This window comes from Scomber scombrus, chromosome 2, assembly GCF_963691925.1.
Source record: "Scomber scombrus chromosome 2, fScoSco1.1, whole genome shotgun sequence".
NCBI lineage: Eukaryota > Metazoa > Chordata > Actinopteri > Scombriformes > Scombridae > Scomber > Scomber scombrus.
This window is the reverse complement of record NC_084971.1, coordinates 737,193-757,244: the sequence shown is the minus strand read 5'-3', so window position 1 is coordinate 757,244 and position 20,052 is coordinate 737,193. Positions and strand designations below refer to the sequence as shown.

Sequence of the window (20,052 nt, the reverse complement as noted above, 5' to 3'; positions counted from 1 at the left end):
TGTTTTCTCTTATTCCCAAAGTTAAAAATACACATAAATAATAACTACCTAGAAAAATGAGCACTGAAAGCCATTGAAAAAACAATGATGTCTGTCACCTGTATGTTTGGTGAGGAGGCAGTAGCACTCTGCTGGTCCCAGGTGGTTACTCATGTCAGTATTAACCAGGCCCAACCCTGCCTAGCTTCTGAGATCAGCCAAGATCGGACCGGTTCAAAGTGGTATGGTCATAGGCCACTTGCACTGTCACATTTACTGTCAACTGTCTGCCACTAAAAAGACTAATGTTGAAACATAGAAGACTTGATTTGATTCATTTGGACGCTGAAGCTTCATATTAGCTTCAGATCAACTTTTAAATACATTTGTACTCAGAAGGAGGACTGTGGATTTTGTCCTCCATCACTTCCATTGTAAGTGCATTATAAAGGAATCTTCTGATAGTCAGTAGTCCGGTGTGTGCAGTCAGTGCAATGTAGGATGGAGAGGAAACGTAAAGGAGGCGCAGAGAAACTGCGAGACAAAAAGAAACCTGCACTTCAAGCAAACGCTGCCAAATGTGCAAAAATGAGCGACATGTTTGCCATGGCAGGGCCTTCATCAGCTCCCCTGGCTGATGACAGTGGTGGTGGTGGCACTGGACTGCCTTCAGAACACTAAGGCTATGTAATGAGTAGACTAATGCAACCCAGCCCCTTGGTAAATCTGATTGAATGATAAAACGTCAATAAAATAATTTAATTATTATTTAATAATTTAATGTTCTATGGTCAAGTTAGTTTGTATTGTAAACGCAGGTGAAATAAACAAACATCCTTACCACTAGCAGCTATTTATAAAGACAGTGTGTACACTGACTGGATGAGAAAATAAGCCTAGGTTAGTACTGGTATGTCTTCCATCCTGAACTAAATAGTCTTGAATGTGAGAACACTTTTTAAAACCACCATTCACCAACAATAACAGTAAGTCAGCGGCCAGCATTGTAATTTCATTATTAGACTACTATTGTTTGTGGGATGAGTAGTAGTCCAGACCAAGGCTAAGCTACTTTTTGGCCCTGGAAAAATGTGCAGTTTTTATGTAGGTGGTTAGGAGCCCGTAAAGGATATGCAATATATTTTTAATGTTGACGGAATCGAGCGCACGTTTTATTAACTTGTTCACACGATTTAATAAGATGTGAGCACATTTAATTAACTTGTGTGCACGTTTTATTAGTTCGTGTGCACGTTATTAACTTGTGTGCACGTTTTATTAACTTGTGCGCACGTTTTATTAAATTGTGGCCACAATATAGCTATAACGTGCGCACAAAATACTAATTTGTGGCCACGAAATAAGTAGGCTATAACGGCCGCACAAAATAATAATTTGTGGCCACGAAATAGGTATAACGTGCGCACGAAATACTAATTAATGATAATAATATCATTCCTAGACAGCTGGGTAAGCAAATCGAGCGCACCTTCTCTAGAACCTGCATTAGCCTACGTCCGGACCAAATTCTGTTCACAGTTTCAGCTTGAAATGTTCTTAAAAAGCCTTTTTCACTGATCATCTCCTTTGAAAGTAGCATCATGTGTGTCAGACTCTCAGCTGAGGGAAGACATAGGTTATATGAACGGCAGCGTTTAATGATGCAGTTACAGTAGCGCTCACTGTATGTATCACGTTGCCAAGGGAACCTACTGTATAGCCTATCAGTGATCAGAATCTAGTTTGTATTGATTTGCAGGTTGTTGTTGTTGTTCTGACTGAACTACTGAATGTGTCAGTAGTGTTCTCTGGACATTTGTCCTTCAATAAAATCACAGAAGATTAAAAGTTCACTACATTATTAATAAGTCTGATGAAATGTGCTATAATTCCTTTAAACCATTATGTTATCACTTTGATGATCTTTATGCTTGGTCCTGATTTGCTGAAGTCCGTTTTACACTGCTATATTACAGCTAATAGAACACTGATTAGAAAATTGCGCAATCCTTTATTACCACAGATAATATCTGATCAATAAAAATCATTCCACTTTGATCTGCCAAAGACTAAAGTGATTTCATGGTACAGTGTCAGAGCATAATGTTTAAATCAGCTGCATCATGTTTAAAGTTTCAGAGCTCTACAATGTGCAGCAGTCACCAGAAATACGGGAGGCATTGAGAATGCACCGAGCACCCAGGAATGATATTAATATTATTAATTAGTATTTCGTGCACACTTTATAGCCTACTTATTTCGTGGCCACGAGATACTAATCCGTGGCCGTATTTCATGCGCACGTTATAGCTATATTGTTGCCACAATTAACTTTTTTTTTTTTTTTACCATGATCCTTTACGGGCTCCGTAGACAATATACAGAAATGAAAGAAAATCACACTTTTTAAAATTATATCATTTTGTCTATTGCCTATGTTACACCAATGCAGCTGTGCGCCTCTTTACAAGTGAATCCAATAATTCTCTCTCTCTCTCTCTCTCTCTCTCTCTCTCTCTCTCTCTCTCTCTCTCTCTCTCATTGCATGGCTTAAGGTACGTGGTTTTAAAGTGTTGCAGTTGGTATACACATTCAAGAGACCGAAAAGGTGTGTGTTATCGAATGTGGTGGGTGACGGTCTGTTCCAAAATGCCAGGGCCGATTTCTTGTCCCAGTCCGCCCCTGATTATAATATTAGCAAACCGAGAATACCAATAATGCCTTATTGTACAGAAAACTAACGTTAGCAATGCTAGCTAACGTTAGCTGGCATTGCTGCCTTATTAGTTTGGGGGTTATAAGCTATCTGCGCTGCTCTACAACAGCTTATACATATCACGTTGCTTCTCATGACTGAAATCAATAAGTTGACTAAGCTGGTAATTAGCAAATGATAGAAAAACAAAACTTCCGGCCGATTCATAATCGACGCAAGCAAGTGACGCAAGCCATGCGAGCAACTCACAGTGGACGCAAGCCGCACTGGCCATACGTGAAATGCAATACACCGCTCACACAACAGGGGGTAGCAGAGTCACCGGTGACATCACAAAATGGCTACTGAGGAGGAGTGCGTCATTTTGTTGTAGTTAAATCGGCGCCGGCGAGCTGTATGCACTGAAGGCACCAGCTATGAGTCGCACCTGGTTCTTGTTTCGACATCCCATGTTAAACTCCATCAGATCGCTGGGATGATAATCCTCCGGACTAAAGTGAGCACTACACACGACCGCGTTTTTTGTAGCTGGCAGTGAAGTCCCATCTCCTCAGCTGCACAAAACGCACCCAGGCAGGAAGATAGCGCTGTTTTTTTCCTGTTAGGAAACCTGTGTGGACTCCATGTCCTGGCAGGCTGGAGTTTCTGCAAGCACCAATAAACGCAATCATTTACCATGACGATGATAACTGAATGCAATACAAAACTACTCAGTAGCGGTCCCTGATATGAGTGAATTGGGCAAGCGCCCAGGGCGGCATTTTGTCATGACTCATGGGGAGAGGCACAAGCTCTTCAAAAAAAAAGTTAAAAATCCTTTGCACCGCGAAGCGGTTTTCTATTATTTTCACGTAAAGTCAATCTATCACTGTGTGCCGGGGAATTGGCAAATTGGCGCCTCTGTTGCGCACAAGCCCCTGCTTGCTGAGATGGCGCTGCGCGCACAGAAGCTGTGACACAAGGGGAAGGGGAAAGGGGGGCAGGGGGGTCAGTTCACCTCTGTCTCCCTACTGGAACGGGCAGGGGGGAATGGGGGATCCACTTAATAGAGCAATACTCTAATGAAATTAGTGGGCTAAAGTCAGTCACACCTCGACTTTCTTCTAAAAAATAATATCAATCAGGAAATAGGGGAACAGATTTCATATGGTGACATCATTGACGATTTTGCATGAAGGAAGGCCAGAAGAGTCAGGCTTTAGTTGGCTGTTGTGCCATTTAAACCATAGACTGTATATAATATTTAAACAGTGTGTTTGCTGTTCTAAGTCCAATAGTGTAATAATTAGATTCTCTTCAGTGTGTTTTCCCATTTGTGTAAGAAGGATTTATGCTATTAAGAATGTTTATTCTCTATTTTATTTGTATTATATTATTATTGTTGCTTTCTGCTCTTCTCACATCTCTGATATATTTTTGGCATATATATGTATATAGTGTATATTTATGGATGTCATTGTGGTTACTAAGTTCTGATAACTTCTACAGTAATGTTTGTGCAGTATCGTGTTCATTGTCTTATAGCGATGTTGGAGGTGGTGATTGTGCACTTTAAATAGTGTGCAATAGTGTAATACCTGGATTCTCTTAAGTGTGTTTTTCCATTGTTCTGATGAAGGATTGGCCTAATTGAGAAATATTATTCTCTATTTCATTTCTATTGTATTATTCTTTTTTCTCACTACATTTTTATATTTAACATATATTGTTGGATTTCCTTGTGGACATATAATACAACCTTACAGTTTGTGCGTAATTCTGTTGTGTTTTTGTTTTTTTGTAACTCCCTCCCGTGACGTAATATGACGCGATGTTGGGGGGGGGGGGGGCGTTTTTAGACCCTTTTCTCAAAACTGTCACTTTTTTTCAGTTAAATTTGTGCCATCATGTCTTGAAAAACATTTGAAATCCTCCATTAACTTTTGAAATGGTGATTTTTAGACAAGATTACAAACACATTTTGTAAAAAGTTTAACCTGCAATTTGCTCTAGAGAGGGAAACTGTAAAGCTGTCATGTAAACAGTCTGTCCAGTAGGTGGCAGACATGTGTCTTCATTCATCCTAACAACACTTTCCATATCCTGTTGGAAAACCTTTGCTCTGTTTGTCCTGTAGCTGCTTTCTGTATGTTGCTTTTCTTTTCCTGATAGTTATAGTTTAATCTGTTTGCAGTATGTTTTACCCTTCAATACTAAGAGGTTTCAGCGGGCTGTGTTCGCTGTATACGCTGAACGCACTGTTGCTTTCTGTTTCGGGGGAGAAAGTGCTCGAGAGTAGCTCCGGTGTTGTATCGAGCTCTGTTTCCCCGTCGAGATGTGTTTCCCCTAGTCCCGCCCCCGTCCGAAATGACCCGAAAGGCGAAGGAAGCGCGCGTTCACAAAAAGCTCGCCCACGAGCTGCTGTGCTCGTACCACAGAGGCACTTTGGAGAGAGCTAAGGTTCAAAACTGACTTTTTTAGCGAGTTTTATCTGAAGATGTTGTATTGTAGAAGTGAAATCCAACTTTCATGACTGTCTAGTTATATTGTTAAACTGCACATATGTTTGCGTTTTTATGTCTTTATTAACACAACCAACGACTGTCATTTCTATCAATAAAAAATATTATTTTTGTGAGAGACTTTTCATTTGGAATGTTATGGACTTTTGGAAGGAAGTGTGCTCATTCATTTATAGGCTAAATTTAAATAGCTATTCTATCATATTTGTCTTAAATGCAGCTCCATATAACAGGTAAAGCACATCCTGACAGCTTGGAATATTACTGTCAGATAATGTTCCCCCTCTGTTCCATATGAAAGGAGGCTCACACATCTTTCAAATTCATACTGCTGACTCATTTCCCCACAACAGATAAGTCCTGTGATTTTCAGGCTGATATCATTAAATTTGACCATTTAAAACAGGGGGAACGCATCCTGACAGCTTGGAATAATACTATCAGATACTGTTCCCCCTCTGTTCCATAGGAAAGGAGGCTCACACATCTTTCAAATTCATACTGCTGACTCAATTCCCCACAACAGATAAGACCTGTGATTTTCAGGCTGATATCATTAAATTTGACCATTTAAAACAGGGGGAACGCATCCTGACAGCTTGGAATAATACTATCAGATACTGTTCCCCCTCTGTTCCATAGGAAAGGAGGCTCACACATCTTTCAAATTCATACTGCTGACTCAATTCCCCACAACAGATAAGACCTGTGATTTTCAGGCTGATATCATTAAATTTGACCATTTAAAACAGGGGGAACGCATCCTGACAGCTTGGAATAATACTATCAGATACTGTTCCCCCTCTGTTCCATAGGAAAGGAGGCTCACACATCTTTCAAATTCATACTGCTGACTCAATTCCCCACAACAGATAAGACCTGTGATTTTCAGGCTGATATCATTAAATTTGACCATTTAAAACAGGGGGAACGCATCCTGACAGCTTGAAATATTACTGTAAGATACTGTTCCCCCTCTGTTCAATATTAAAGGAGGCTCAGACAAGCATTAAAGACTTTAATAACATTAAACAAAAAATAAATAGTGTATACTAACTTTTTAGAACAAACTATTATTATTCAAATGCAATAAACACAAAATGAAATGGCAACATTGGCAATATTACTGTCAGATAATGTTTTAATCATTTTAAATGAGGAACATGTTTAATGCTACTGTAATATTAATACTTACTACTACTTAAAATAATCAAATAGAGAGACAATATTCACTGTTCACTTCACAGAGCATATTTATTCGAATTAGCTGTAAACCAAACAAAATTGCATCCATCAACAACTTACTGCCTCAGAAAACTGGCACTTCAAACTAAAAAATTAAATGACAGTGTTTTCTACACCATTTGACACTTCTTGTCATACACTGTAGAATATATTCTGTATATCTGAATGATTTAAATGGTGTTAATAAAAAAATTGATCTTAAAAAAAACATTAAATGACAGTGCATTAAATTAACCCTCACATACTGTTCATATTCTGACTCAGAATTAGTCTCTACACAAATTCACATTCATACATTCCCGATCAGTTATTAATAAATGTTGAATAAATCTTGCAGGGATTAATCACAAAGTTCTGTAGCCCAGGGGCCTCCATTGATGTTAATGCCCCTGAACATAGTGATTCATAAAATGTAACCATAAATTAAACTTTTAAATTTGCAATTTTTCTTATCTTTTTATCTTAAATCTGTGGATACTGAAAATATGAAAATAGCATTTCATGATAGCATTTCTTTTTTACGACTGAATACAAATTCAGTATACTCAAACGCAAGGTAGGCAGTGAGGCTGCGCAGGTGGTAGCGCGTAGCTTTGCAGGACAGGTCAAAGAGTTTCTGGAAGGAAGTCTGAGCGCGCCACACCCCAATTAAGGCTCAATTTCATTAGCCAATTTGCACAGGAGAACCACGACTGAAACATCGCTCATCGAGTTGAAAAACTATAAAAAAGGTATGTAAATTGTGTTGTGGACTTAAAAAATAATGAAACGATCTAACTACTAGCCTACATTAAGTTTCCAAATTCTCAATTAACTCCATGTTGTCTCTTGTCCTGCAAGGAAAATGAATCCAGAAATTTACGAAGAAATTGTTAATTATAAATCATGTGGTAGCTACCCAGAGGGTGCTACAAAATCTGAGAAATTTGTAATTCGAAGAAGGGCGTCGGAATTCATAATTGATGGTAAGTGAAAAGACATTAAACGTTCTTGATACTTTAATTACTGAGTTGAAAATAGGCTTTTGCAAAATGCGTCAGATTATTACAAATGCATGTGTTATAATGAAGTGAACATGTATTTTAAAATTTTGTTATGCAATATTACATAACCATTTAGACTATAATGCACTATATAGATCAAAGCTCATTTTAATTTAATGAAATCTATTTAAAACATATTCATGACCTGCAATGAAGGACTTAATTTTTTCTATATTCTACACAGAAGGAACATTGTATAAGAGAGGGAAGACACAAAACAGAAAGGTTGTCTATGACAAAGAAGAGGCCAACCAAATATTCAGGGAATGCCATGCAAGTGCCTTTGGAGCCCACTGTGGTATCATCAAAACAAGAGACACAGTGTGTAAAAGGTTCTACTGGCCTGGCATGACAGCTGATATTGATAAGTGGGTGAGTATATTTTTTGATTAATCTAAAGGATAAAATGATTCTGCAAACAATTCAATGGTACAGTTCTTCACAACTATACCCAGAGACCAAAGGAACTCCCCAAGCTTACACCTGGCCTCTGCAGATAATAAGCTCCTGCATATTGGAAAAAGTTTCTCGATAGAATTATTTCAGTGAGGGACAACAGAAATTCATTCTGTGGTAATACCTCAGTAGGGCGTGTTTCAAAATAATGCAACAGTGCTTCAATTCCTACATCATCAGGGATACAGGTGTACAGACTTTTGACTTTTGAGTTTCATGTAACAAGAATGAAATCTTTGTCACTCTTAAAAGAATCCTATACCTTCAAAATATCGATGGTAATAATATCAGTGGTAATTATGATGCTACTGATGAAATGACAGTGTTATTGTTATTAATAGTAGTATTATATAGTAATAATAATAATATTAATGTATGATGACAGCATAGTAATAATCATAATAATAGGGCAGCATAATAATATAAGAGTAGTAGTAGTAGTACCGCCCAATACGTATTTATGTGTAATGTAATGTTGTTATATATAATATAATATAATATAATATAATATAATATAATATAATATAATATGATATAATACAATAATTATAGTATAATATAAAACAATATAATACAAAATAATATAATGTAACATGAAATGTATGTATAATATATACTTGGCTATGCAAGACATACATACATGCACAAAGATCTAATATAAAAATATATGTTATGAGTAATTAATACTTGACTATGCAAGATATGAATATACACACGTAAATATGATATAGCAATGTTATGATATATAATATCAATATAGTGTAGCTATATTATCAGGTTATATATATGGTGGTGAGTATGTATCTGTTGTCCAGAGACCAGTCATGCCACATAAAACTTAATGACAACAGAATCCATATCCCTTCCTTGTAATAATACTGAAGTTCACTGTTAACATATTGTCTTCCAGGTTGGAGAATGTATGGAATGCCAGGCCAGTGCGTCAACAATAAAGCAGGGGACAGAGTTCATCCCCATACAAGTAATAGACAATATTTTACTTTACTCTTTTAATCTTATATTTTGAGATGGAGAATGCTTAATAGTAATTCAAATTTAATATTGTATTTGTTATTGTGCTCTCCATTTTTAAGGTGAGCCAACCCTTTGAACTTGTGGGGATGGACATCATTGGAAAAGTGGCCGAGACAGAGGCAGGCAACACATATATCTTGGTAATGGTGGATTACTTCACCAAGTGGCCTGAGGCTTTTGCCCTACCATCAAAAACAGCTGCAAATGTGGCAGAATGTATCGTTAAGTTCTTTTACCGTTTTGGGGCCCCAAAAAGGATCCTAACTGACCAGGGACGAGAGTTCGTTAATGAGGTTTGTTGAATGTTAAGTACGTTGTTACATAAATGTTGATGTATTTTTGGACATTTATTTGCATATCAAGTAATATTTTTTGCAATGAATCATTAGGCTAAATTTTATTTGATTCAAACAAATGATAATGTGCTTATTATTGTTTGCCAACAGCTAAACAATGAGGTTTGCAAAGGTCTGGGGATTGAGCGCAGCCTTTGTGCGCCCTATCATCCACAAACAAATGGGCTTGTGGAAAAGTTAAACGGGACAATACAGAGGTAACAGTGCTGTAATTATATTACTTTTACTCTGTATATCTTTGTTGATACATGTATTGTTGAATATATTTATGATATTGTGAACTAAAAATGTATTTGAAACAAGGTGGCTTACCTATTTATATGAAAATACTTTTCAGGGCACTGTGCAAACTTGTCAACCAACGTCCAGAGAGTTGGGACCAATATCTGGATGCTGTGATGTTTGGGCTGAGGACCAAAAAACACATAACAACAAAGTTCTCCCCATTCTTCCTCCTGTTTGGGACAGAGGCCCGCCTCCCGAGTGAGGTTACGGAGGATTACAAGGTTGGCTCAGTGTAGGACATCTACAGTTAATTCTTAGTTTGAATAACAAATTGAAAAAATATAGTTAATTGAGAATCAGTGTCAATGTTTATTCCACGCTATACAATAAATAAGTAATATGCTCAGTACATCAATATTTTGTGACCAAGGAAAAGTCTATAGTTTTTAGTAGAAGGCAAGTGTCCATTTAAATCCTTTAAGGGGACCTAATCTATTTTGTTGACATAGTTGGAAATATGTCATTTACATTTTTTTCCCACATATAGTCTAATAACTGTAACAGCGAAGCAATAACAATGACAAAATTAAAATTAAAGTTCTCTTTTACAGATTGACATAGGCATGGAGAATGGCATTGACCAGGAGGTGGTGTCGGAGGCCATTAAAAGGCAGGATGCAATTTATAATCTAGTGCGGGAAAACATAGCCACAGCCCAAAACAAATATAAATTGCCAAAATCCTCAAAACAGGCATGTTTTCAGGTGGGGGACAAGGTGCTGCGCAAAAACATTCGTAGTCAGCAAAGGAAAGGTGGGAAGCTGGACAAAAACTGGCTTGGTCCCTTTGTAGTAGTTGCTATCGATAAAAAGAGCGCAGACCTGCAGTCTGACAGCCAGTTTTTACCGAAGGTGAATATCGATCACCTTCGAATTTACAAAACACCACAGCCAATAATACCACATAATCTGTTGGCACAACCATCAGCCCATGCACCACCAACAGCCCTGGCACCACCAACTGCCCCGGCACCACCAACAGCCCCGGCACCACCATCAGCCCATGCACCACCAACTGCCCCAGCACCACCAACAGCCCCGGCACCACCAACAGCCCCGGCACCACCATCAGCCCATGCACCACCATCAGCCCATGCACCACCAACTGCCCCGGCACCACCAACAGCCCCGGCACCACCAACAGCCCCGGCACCACCATCAGCCCATGCACCACCAACTGCCCCAGCACCACCATCAGCCCATGCACCACCATCAGCCCATGCACCACCAACTGCCCCAGCACCACCAACTGCCCCGGCACCACCATCAGCCCATGCACCACCATCAGCCCATGCACCACCAACTGCCCCAGCACCACCAACTGCCCCAGCACCACCAACTACCCCGGCACCACCATCAGCCCATGCACCACCAACTGCCCCGGCACCACCAACAGGCCAAGCAGCAGCCCCAGTGTCAGGCTCTGCTGCAGTCACACTCAATATAGGCAATATAGAAAAATGTAAGTTTCAGAATATTTAATTCTGTTTTAATGTAAAAAAACACAGTTCATAACATACTAGATTTTTATGTAGTCATCCCTGCACTGTACATGACAAGAACCTATGGAAGAGACAGTGTTAAATGTTTGTTTATGTGGTCTGGAAAATTATGTTTTTACTATTATTGGTTTTTGTTTTTTTTTCAATTTACATGTTTTTTATGTTTTATGCTGTTAAATGTTTGTTTTTATGTAAAGCACAATGAGGTGCCCCTTCGCATGAAATGCGCTATATAAATGAAGCTGCCTTGCCTTGCCTAGGTGTGAAGGATGCCTGGGACGGTCTGAAGGCCAATGTCCTGCTGTCTAAAATTGGATCGTACAAGGTGTTTTACTGGGACATTGGCCGAACAGCACCTGGATTGGAGCTTGAAAGTGAGGTAAAATATAATTTTGGTGAAATATAATTGCCAAAATACATTTGAAAAGTAATTCCTATTACTGTTAATTAATATGTGGATTATGTCTAACTAAAATAATTTTAACTGTTCATTTTAAGCAATGTTAACAATTGCAAATCAATGTTACTAGGTCATAAATGCTTACTTGGCCATGCTGGCGCGTCGACACAATGCCACATCTAAGGGGAAGGCGCTTCATATTGACACATTTGGAATGACCTCATTATGGAACGGAAATATTCCACGATTCAGGGTTAGTTGCGGACTGTCTTGTCACATATTCTGGTAACAGTAATTTGATGTTGATGGCTTGCAAGTCAAAGCTTTTGTATTTAAACTTTTTCAGTGGAATCCCGCACATTATGAAGTGCTGTTTGGTGTTGTGCATGAACACCATCACTGGTTCCTGGTTGTAAGTTTTGACTTTTCAGCTATTGAGAGCACATATTGACATGTTACATACAGTATACCATACAGTAACAGATCATGTGATGTGTTCTTTTAGACTTATGTTCAGCTCTGTAAACTCTTCATCTTGCACCTTGATACCAAAGTAGTTCTTGTTTAATACCACATACAGTAGAGCTCTTTTGTATTTTTGAAGACCATGCCCAGCAGCGTTTTTTTTAATGTCAATATAGTGGACAAACGTATTGTATGTACAATAATCTTAGGTCTTTATGTTGCATACAGGTAATATATCCATCTGAAAAAAAGACACTCCTGTTGGATTCACTTGGAGAAACTGCTGCCAAGCTGAAAAGGTGCCAGGATGTAACAAGGTACACTTTAATTATGGCTTCAGATTCAATATGACCCACTTGTCACATATTACAATAGATGTAGCATGTATGTGAAGTATCTCGTGAATATCAGCCAGAAGAATAGAATAAGTACTGCTGGTGGGCAGGAGAGCAATTGCAGACATGATATGACTAAAGGACTAAATGCAGATGTATGTCAAACATGTACAATGCCAAGTTGTCCTCGCTTGCAACATTATAGATGAATATTACACAAGTGCATAGGCACAAAATTAGTGTAATTCTTTTCTTTGAAAAATCCGGTTGTTGGGGAAGGACAATAGTAGTTTTTACCTGGAACAACTTTCTTCTATTTCTTCTATTTTGATGACTGAGGAATTGGTAATAGTATTTTCTTGTGCTCCTCTATTAGCACTTGACATCTTATAGCAAATATAATGTGATGCTTGAATGAAATTTAAGTCAATAATCCAAGTTACTATATTTAAACATATTTTTGGTTTTTAGAGCATTCATGAGGAAGAAAGGGATACATGTGTCCAGATGGAAATGCGACACAGTGCCTCATCCACACCAACCGGACAGCACCTCTTGTGGGGTTTTTGCCATCAAGGTATGAAAAAAATTGCCCTTTCTACTCCATGATGTGCAGATATAAAGTGGTGCTTCCCAGATAAACTATATATTTAGATTTGTATGTGTAGGTAAATGATAACTTGTTTTTTAATATCAGTTCATAGAGAAAATCTTGAACGGCGAAGAGCTAAAATTCCCTGTTGGCCGAAAAGATGTGACAGAGTTACGTCGGCAGATTGCCACAACTCTTCTTCGGGAATCTGGTAAGTTATATGTTAAACCCTACCCAACAAGTTGTAAATGAAAACATCTTTGACTACTCAGGTTATTATCTCTGAAAATTACAAAAAATACAATTGCCGGGGACTCAAAAGAAATCATCTTGTCCTCACAAATGTTGCCCTCTTTCAAATACTTGTGACAGATGATCTGGCAAACCTCTGCTTCAACTGTGGAGAGGAAAATGCAGATGACAGTGAAGAGGCAGAGCTGACATGGGTATTTTATGTATAGAATGTGGTCCTGTGTTTGCATCTATTTTACTCATTTACTCATGCAAGTGCCAGTATTTCACCTGCCATTAAGAAGATATTTCCAAAAACATTCCATCATGGGCAGCAAACAAAAAAATTTTATTTTGCACGTTTTGCCAATATTCATTTGTCTTTCCAAGTTTTCTTTAAATATTTCATGCAGTGTTAAAATGTTTTTGCACTACAGATATCCTGTGATGCGTGTGGACGGTGGTTTCACCATGCATGTGTTGGAAGGCCGAAGACAGAAGACACATTTAAATGTGCAGCATGCTAAAGCAAAGGAAAGGAAGTTCATGTATATATATAAAATAAGACATTTTCTATTGACAGTTTATTTTTCATTTTTTAAATTATTTGGATGTTTTTGTTGATGTGTTAAATATTGCCAATGTTGCCATTTCATTTTGTGTTTATTGCATTTGAATAATAATAGTTTGTTCTAAAAAGTTAGTATACACTATTTATTTTTTGTTTAATGTTATTAAAGTCTTTAATGCTTGTCTGAGCCTCCTTTAATATTGAACAGAGGGGGAACAGTATCTTACAGTAATATTTCAAGCTGTCAGGATGCGTTCCCCCTGTTTTAAATGGTCAAATTTAATGATATCAGCCTGAAAATCACAGGTCTTATCTGTTGTGGGGAATTGAGTCAGCAGTATGAATTTGAAAGATGTGTGAGCCTCCTTTCCTATGGAACAGAGGGGGAACAGTATCTGATAGTATTATTCCAAGCTGTCAGGATGCGTTCCCCCTGTTTTAAATGGTCAAATTTAATGATATCAGCCTGAAAATCACAGGTCTTATCTGTTGTGGGGAATTGAGTCAGCAGTATGAATTTGAAAGATGTGTGAGCCTCCTTTCCTATGGAACAGAGGGGGAACAGTATCTGATAGTATTATTCCAAGCTGTCAGGATGCGTTCCCCCTGTTTTAAATGGTCAAATTTAATGATATCAGCCTGAAAATCACAGGTCTTATCTGTTGTGGGGAATTGAGTCAGCAGTATGAATTTGAAAGATGTGTGAGCCTCCTTTCCTATGGAACAGAGGGGGAACAGTATCTGATAGTATTATTCCAAGCTGTCAGGATGCGTTCCCCCTGTTTTAAATGGTCAAATTTAATGATATCAGCCTGAAAATCACAGGTCTTATCTGTTGTGGGGAAATGAGTCAGCAGTATTAATTTGAAAGATGTGTGAGCCTCCTTTCATATGGAACAGAGGGGGAACATTATCTGACAGTAATATTCCAAGCTGTCAGGATGTGCTTTACCTGTTATATGGAGCTGCATTTAAGACAAATATGATAGAATAGCTATTTAAATTTAGGCTATAAATGAATGAGCACACTTCCTTCCAAAAGTCCATAACATTCCAAATGAAAAGTCTCTCACAAAAATAATATTTTTTATTGATAGAAATGACAGTCGTTGGTTGTGTTAATAAAGACATAAAAACGCAAACATATGTGCAGTTTAACAATATAACTAGACAGTCATGCAAGTTGGATTTCACTTCTACAATACAACTTCTTCAGACAAAACTTGCTAAAAAAGTCAGTTTTGAACCTTAGCTCTCTCCAAAGTGCCTCTGTGGTACGAGCACAGCAGCTCGTGGGCGAGCTTTTTGTGAACGCGCGCTTCCTTCGCCTTTCGGGTCATTTCGGACGGGGGCGGGACTAGGGGAAACACATCTCGACGGGGAAACAGAGCTCGATACAACACCGGGATGATCCAGGAGCTCCGGGCAGCACTGTCTGACTTGGCCGGGGAGGGGAGGACTTACTTGGGCAAGCTCGCCGGAGAGCAGACGGTGCTTTCGGTGAAGAAGGTAGAGAAGTGTAACAGTGTGGCCTACTGAACACACACACACACACACACACACACACACACACACACACACACACACACACACACACACACACACACACACACACACACACACACACAATACTAACCCTAACTCCTAACATCTGTGTACAATCTACCCTTTTATTTTGAAAACAGAGTTGAACACTATATGTATAAAGTGTGGTTGTAAAGTAGCCTGTCAGCACATAGCATACATGCAGTTACACAGAGCTGCAATGATACGTCAGTTAGTGGATTGATTGATTAATCAATTAGTGTTGATGTCATTTTTCAGTTTTGAGAATTCTTAAATACAGAAGGGTGATGATTTGACTGTTTCTTTTCCACTCTGATAATAAAAGGAATCTCTTTAAGGCTTAATTGGACAGTTGGAACAAAACATATTTATAGAAACATAATCTTAAATATTTGATTTGTCACATATAGTTTTAAACATGTATGATGTTGATGTCAACATAGTATTGAACGGGGGGGTTATGGGTCCTGGTTGTATTTGTTTCAGGTTCAGTGTGAACTACTGTTAATAACCCTAAAGGAAAGTGTACACTGTAAAAAATATCGGTTGAATTAACACTGAAATGCTGTAAAATGATGACATCAAAAACCTGTAAATGGAAATACAATAGAGCATTGTTTACTTTACAATAATATGTTGTAAAATACTAAACCAAACTTAACTGTTCATTTAAATGAAATATGTTTAAAAAAAAACATATTTCTTTGTAAAGATTACCTATTATTGTAGTTGAAATGCAGAAAAAACGTAATACAAAAAGCAATACAATGCAGTTTAATTGACAACATGATAGTGTTAAAATAATATTATTTGTAGATTTTGATGGGAATTTATGGAAAAATTCAGTTAAACTACTTATATTGTGGCATGAAATGTCTTATAACCTTATAATATATTATATCTTATAATGAGGCTTTTGTTGTTTGTTTGGTATCTTTCAGTGAAATAGAATTCTATGTACAATTAGAGACAACTAAGAGGCATGGTGGTGTAGTGGTTTGAACTGTTGCCTCACAACAAGAGGGTTCTGGGTTCAAATCCACCGGCCGGCTGGAACCCTTCTTTATGGGTACTCCAGCTTCCTCCCAAACATTACAGTTTAGGTTAATTGGTCATTGTAAATTGCCTGTGAGTGTGAATATATGTCCCTGCTCTCTGTGATGGACTGTCCAGGGTGTACTCTGCCTCTCGGCCAATGACAGCTGGGATTGACTCTAGCCCCTCTGTGAACCTCTAGAGAGGATACATTGGTTTAATTGGTCATGCTAATTCATCAGAAATCCAATGTTGAATTTACTGGATTAAAATGTAATTTTATAAAACGTTTTACTGTTTCTTTACAGGTAAAGATGGTTACGGTTTTGCCATACTTTTTACAGAACTATTGCTGCCGTTTTTCCCCCGTAAAAACGACAGGATTTTTTTTACAGTGTAGGTAGAGCTTTAACCATGTCATCTGACCGTTGATCATCCCTCATTCTCACTCTCCTCCAGGCTTTCTCTCAGGTTTTGGGGGTTATTGCAGGAAGTTTGGCCAGTGGTCTGAACGTCCTCTTACAATATATCACACACTTCCTGCAGGCTGCTGGATTACAAGGTAAACACCTCACACTAAACTCTGTCCTGTCCATCACTGACTGATGTCTACCTTTCCCTTAAGAGCTTCTTTTAGTGATGTCAACATGTTCCCACATCTTAGCGATTAACTTGGTGTGTACAGTGTTAATCTAACTGAGACATAATGGCCAAATCTACAAAGATTAGACTGAAGTGATAATAATCTACAGTTGTGTTTACGTGTTCAGTTTATAAGAAAATAATGTGTTTGATCATCTTTGTTCACAGTTGTGGTTTTAGTCCACAATGACAAGCAGAAATACAAGTAAGCAATGCAGCAGTTCATACATAAGCTTAATATTTAAATTGTAATTGGGGAGTAGTGACTATGGTATGAATACAGTATTGAGTCTCAGACACTTCATTTTATTTCATTTGATTTCAATAAAAGACTAATGACAAAAAAGAAAGAACCATACAGAACAAAAACATACAGATGATTGTGTGATGTATTGGTCAGTGTTGCTGTAGAGCTGAAAGATTTAGTTAATTATTTCATTAGTTCAAAAAGTTAGTTAGTTGAGTAAGATTTAAATCAGTTTTCCAGCTGAATGGCCAACAGTTCTTAAATATGAAGATTTGCTCTTATGCATGAATAAATTCACATTTCTTGGTTTGGAATGTTTTTATGGCCAAAACTAAAAACATGAAGATAACAACAGACAGACTTTTTCCTCCGTTTTTTCTGTCATTGTATGAACCAAATCATTCATCCAGAATGTGATCTGCAGATTGAGCAATAATGAAAATAACTGTGTGGTTCCTTGTTTCTGTAAAATAGTAAACTGACTCTACACAGTTTAAAAGAATGAGAAGTTAGAGCCTATCTGAATCTAAGTAAGAGGTTTACTTTACATACTTCATTTTTAATGATGGATATCAGTTTAATAAAACATCATGTAACAGTTTGACTGGATGAGTTGTCCAGACAGGGTCAAGATTGTCCTTTCTTCACTCTCCACTCTCCAGGAGTTGAGTCCTCATGAAAAACTAGTAGGATAGTCAGCTTGCTAGCAGCTTGCTCACTGAGATATATATATATATATATATATATATGACAGAATGAAACAGGACACACACAAGACAACAACCCCCAAATGACAATGTTAGGGTGGACACAAGTGTTATGTGAGAGAGAGAGAGAGAGAGAGAGAGAGAGAGAGAGAGTGTGTTATTTTTGCTTGCTCTTATTATGCAAAATACTGTACTACATTTTACTGTCTGAAAAGTGCTATATAAATAAAGTCTGATTGACCTAGATGGTGATATTTCCCCAGTAATACAACTTTGCTCCATTGATTTTTCTGTGTTGTGTATAATCAGAGAGAATGAGGAGAAATGACACAAGGATGAAGTATGTTTAACACACACACACACACACACACACACACACACACACACACACACACACACACACACACACACACACACACACACACACACCCCTCTGGTCCCAATGTTGTGTCCAGGATTATTGTTCACCTGTACATCCAAGTAGTGGAAGCGGCTGTGGGTCTTCCTCCAATCGCAAGATCGGCGGTTCGATTCCCGGCTCTTGGGCCCTTAACCCCAAATAGCTCCTGATGGCTGCATCAACCGTGTGTGGATGTTAGTTTCCTCCTGATGAGCAGGTTAGCACCCTGTGTGGTAGCTCCTGTCATCAGTGTATGAATGTGTATGAATGGGTGAATGTGACATATAGTGTAAAAGAGCTTTGAGTGTTCATAAAGACTAGAAAAGCTCTATAAGTACAGTCTATTTACCATTTAATCAGACTAGAAGAAAGTGTTGAGTAAATTAATTGAATCACATACTGTATGTCTTCACCTTTAATAAACAATAGATCTGATTTAATATTGCTGTAATATATTACCAAACTGTCTGTTTTCCACAGTTGGCTTCCCAATCCACAAGGTGACTCCAGAGGGACTGATATTTGTTGCCCAGTGGGTTCTCGTAGCTCTCATTGGCTACTTACTGATCTCCTTTGCCTTCCGAATGGTCGTCTCTACTCTGAGTCGGGCCCTGTGGCTGCTCAAAGTGGGCTTTGCTCTGGCCTGTTTTGGATGGATCCTGAGCGATCACAGTGTGGGCACAGAGACCATGGCGGTGCGACTGGCTGTCCTCGTGTGTGTCTGCGTGGCGTTGGGTGTCGGGACTGTGAAGGGATCCAACGTGGAGGATAGGACCGCTCACCTGACTGAGCAGGTGAAGATCCTGGAGAGACGGCTGAGAGAGATGGAGAGGTGGAGGAGGACGAATGAGTGAAAGAGATAGATTATGAAAAGTCAAATGTTTTCCTCTGTGTTTTTTCCACCTGATGCCTTATCTACAAATGTTGGAGCCCTGGTGACTTCCAGGACTTCTGTTATACATCAAAAAAGTACAATTTTACAATTATGATATTTTCTATAATGTTGGGTTTAAAGGGTCATTAAGAATCAAGAAGAATGTGTGAATGTGTGTAGGAGCAGGGTGTAGACACATTTACCACATTAAAGAACTTTTCAATATTCAAACAACAACATATCTGTTTGAAATATGTTTTTCTGCTTTTGTTTTTTTGAGATGTCCTCATGGCTTTACCTCCACAGTTAGCTGATTTCTTCCCATTACACTTCCATCAAGAAAGTAAATAAGTGTAATCCACAAACTGTCGGATTATTCCCATGCAGTCTAACCTGCTTTATCAGTTTCAGTTTGTACACATTAACAATGAATCCTCCATACGTGCCAATGTTAAAAACAGAGTTCTACAAGAGTTCTGTGTGGACCTGCAATAACATTCACCTTATATATGCTTCCTTTAGGTCATATTATTGAGAATCACTACATATTTTTTATTGTTATGCAGATCAATCAGTTAAATAAACTCCAAGCATGGATGACTTACTAAACTCCAAAAATGATCATAAAAAGTGATTGTGTTTGGCCCTAAACAACTTAGAAACACATTATCTAATGATGTAGCTACTCTGGATGGCATTGTTAGTTATCTTTAATTCGACCATGTCTCAAAAAGATGCTGAAAAACTATTCCTCACATTTACTTTTAGACTGGATTATTGTAATTCATTAGTATCAGGCTGCCCCAGAATGAAGACTCTCCAGCTGGTCCAGAATGCAGCTGTACTGACAAAAACTAGAAAGAGAGATCA

General features: G+C 38.2%; 1 protein-coding gene across 1 annotated transcript; it reads left to right on the top strand.

Moving 5' to 3' along the window:
• The first annotated feature begins 4,772 nt into the window (after window positions 1-4,772).
• Window positions 4,773-19,419, top strand: tmem109 (transmembrane protein 109). Its single transcript, XM_062435935.1, has 4 exons — window positions 4,773-4,979; window positions 15,118-15,220; window positions 16,772-16,874; window positions 18,789-19,419. The coding sequence occupies exons 1-4, from the start codon at window positions 4,870-4,872 to the stop codon at window positions 19,160-19,162; spliced, it is 690 nt and encodes a 229-aa protein (XP_062291919.1). The 5' UTR covers window positions 4,773-4,869; the 3' UTR covers window positions 19,163-19,419.
• The last annotated feature ends 633 nt before the right edge of the window (window positions 19,420-20,052 follow it).

Bases quoted from the DNA above. Each gene is read 5' to 3' on its own strand.
- tmem109 (XM_062435935.1), top strand. From the start codon at position 4,870: ATGTTTTACCCTTCAATACTAAGAGGTTTCAGCGGGCTGTGTTCGCTG. The intron at 4,980-15,117 runs TGTTGTATCGAG...ATACAACACCGG, and splicing joins GTGCTCGAGAGTAGCTCCGG to GATGATCCAGGAGCTCCGGG. The intron at 15,221-16,771 runs GTAGAGAAGTGT...ACTCTCCTCCAG, and splicing joins CGGTGCTTTCGGTGAAGAAG to GCTTTCTCTCAGGTTTTGGG.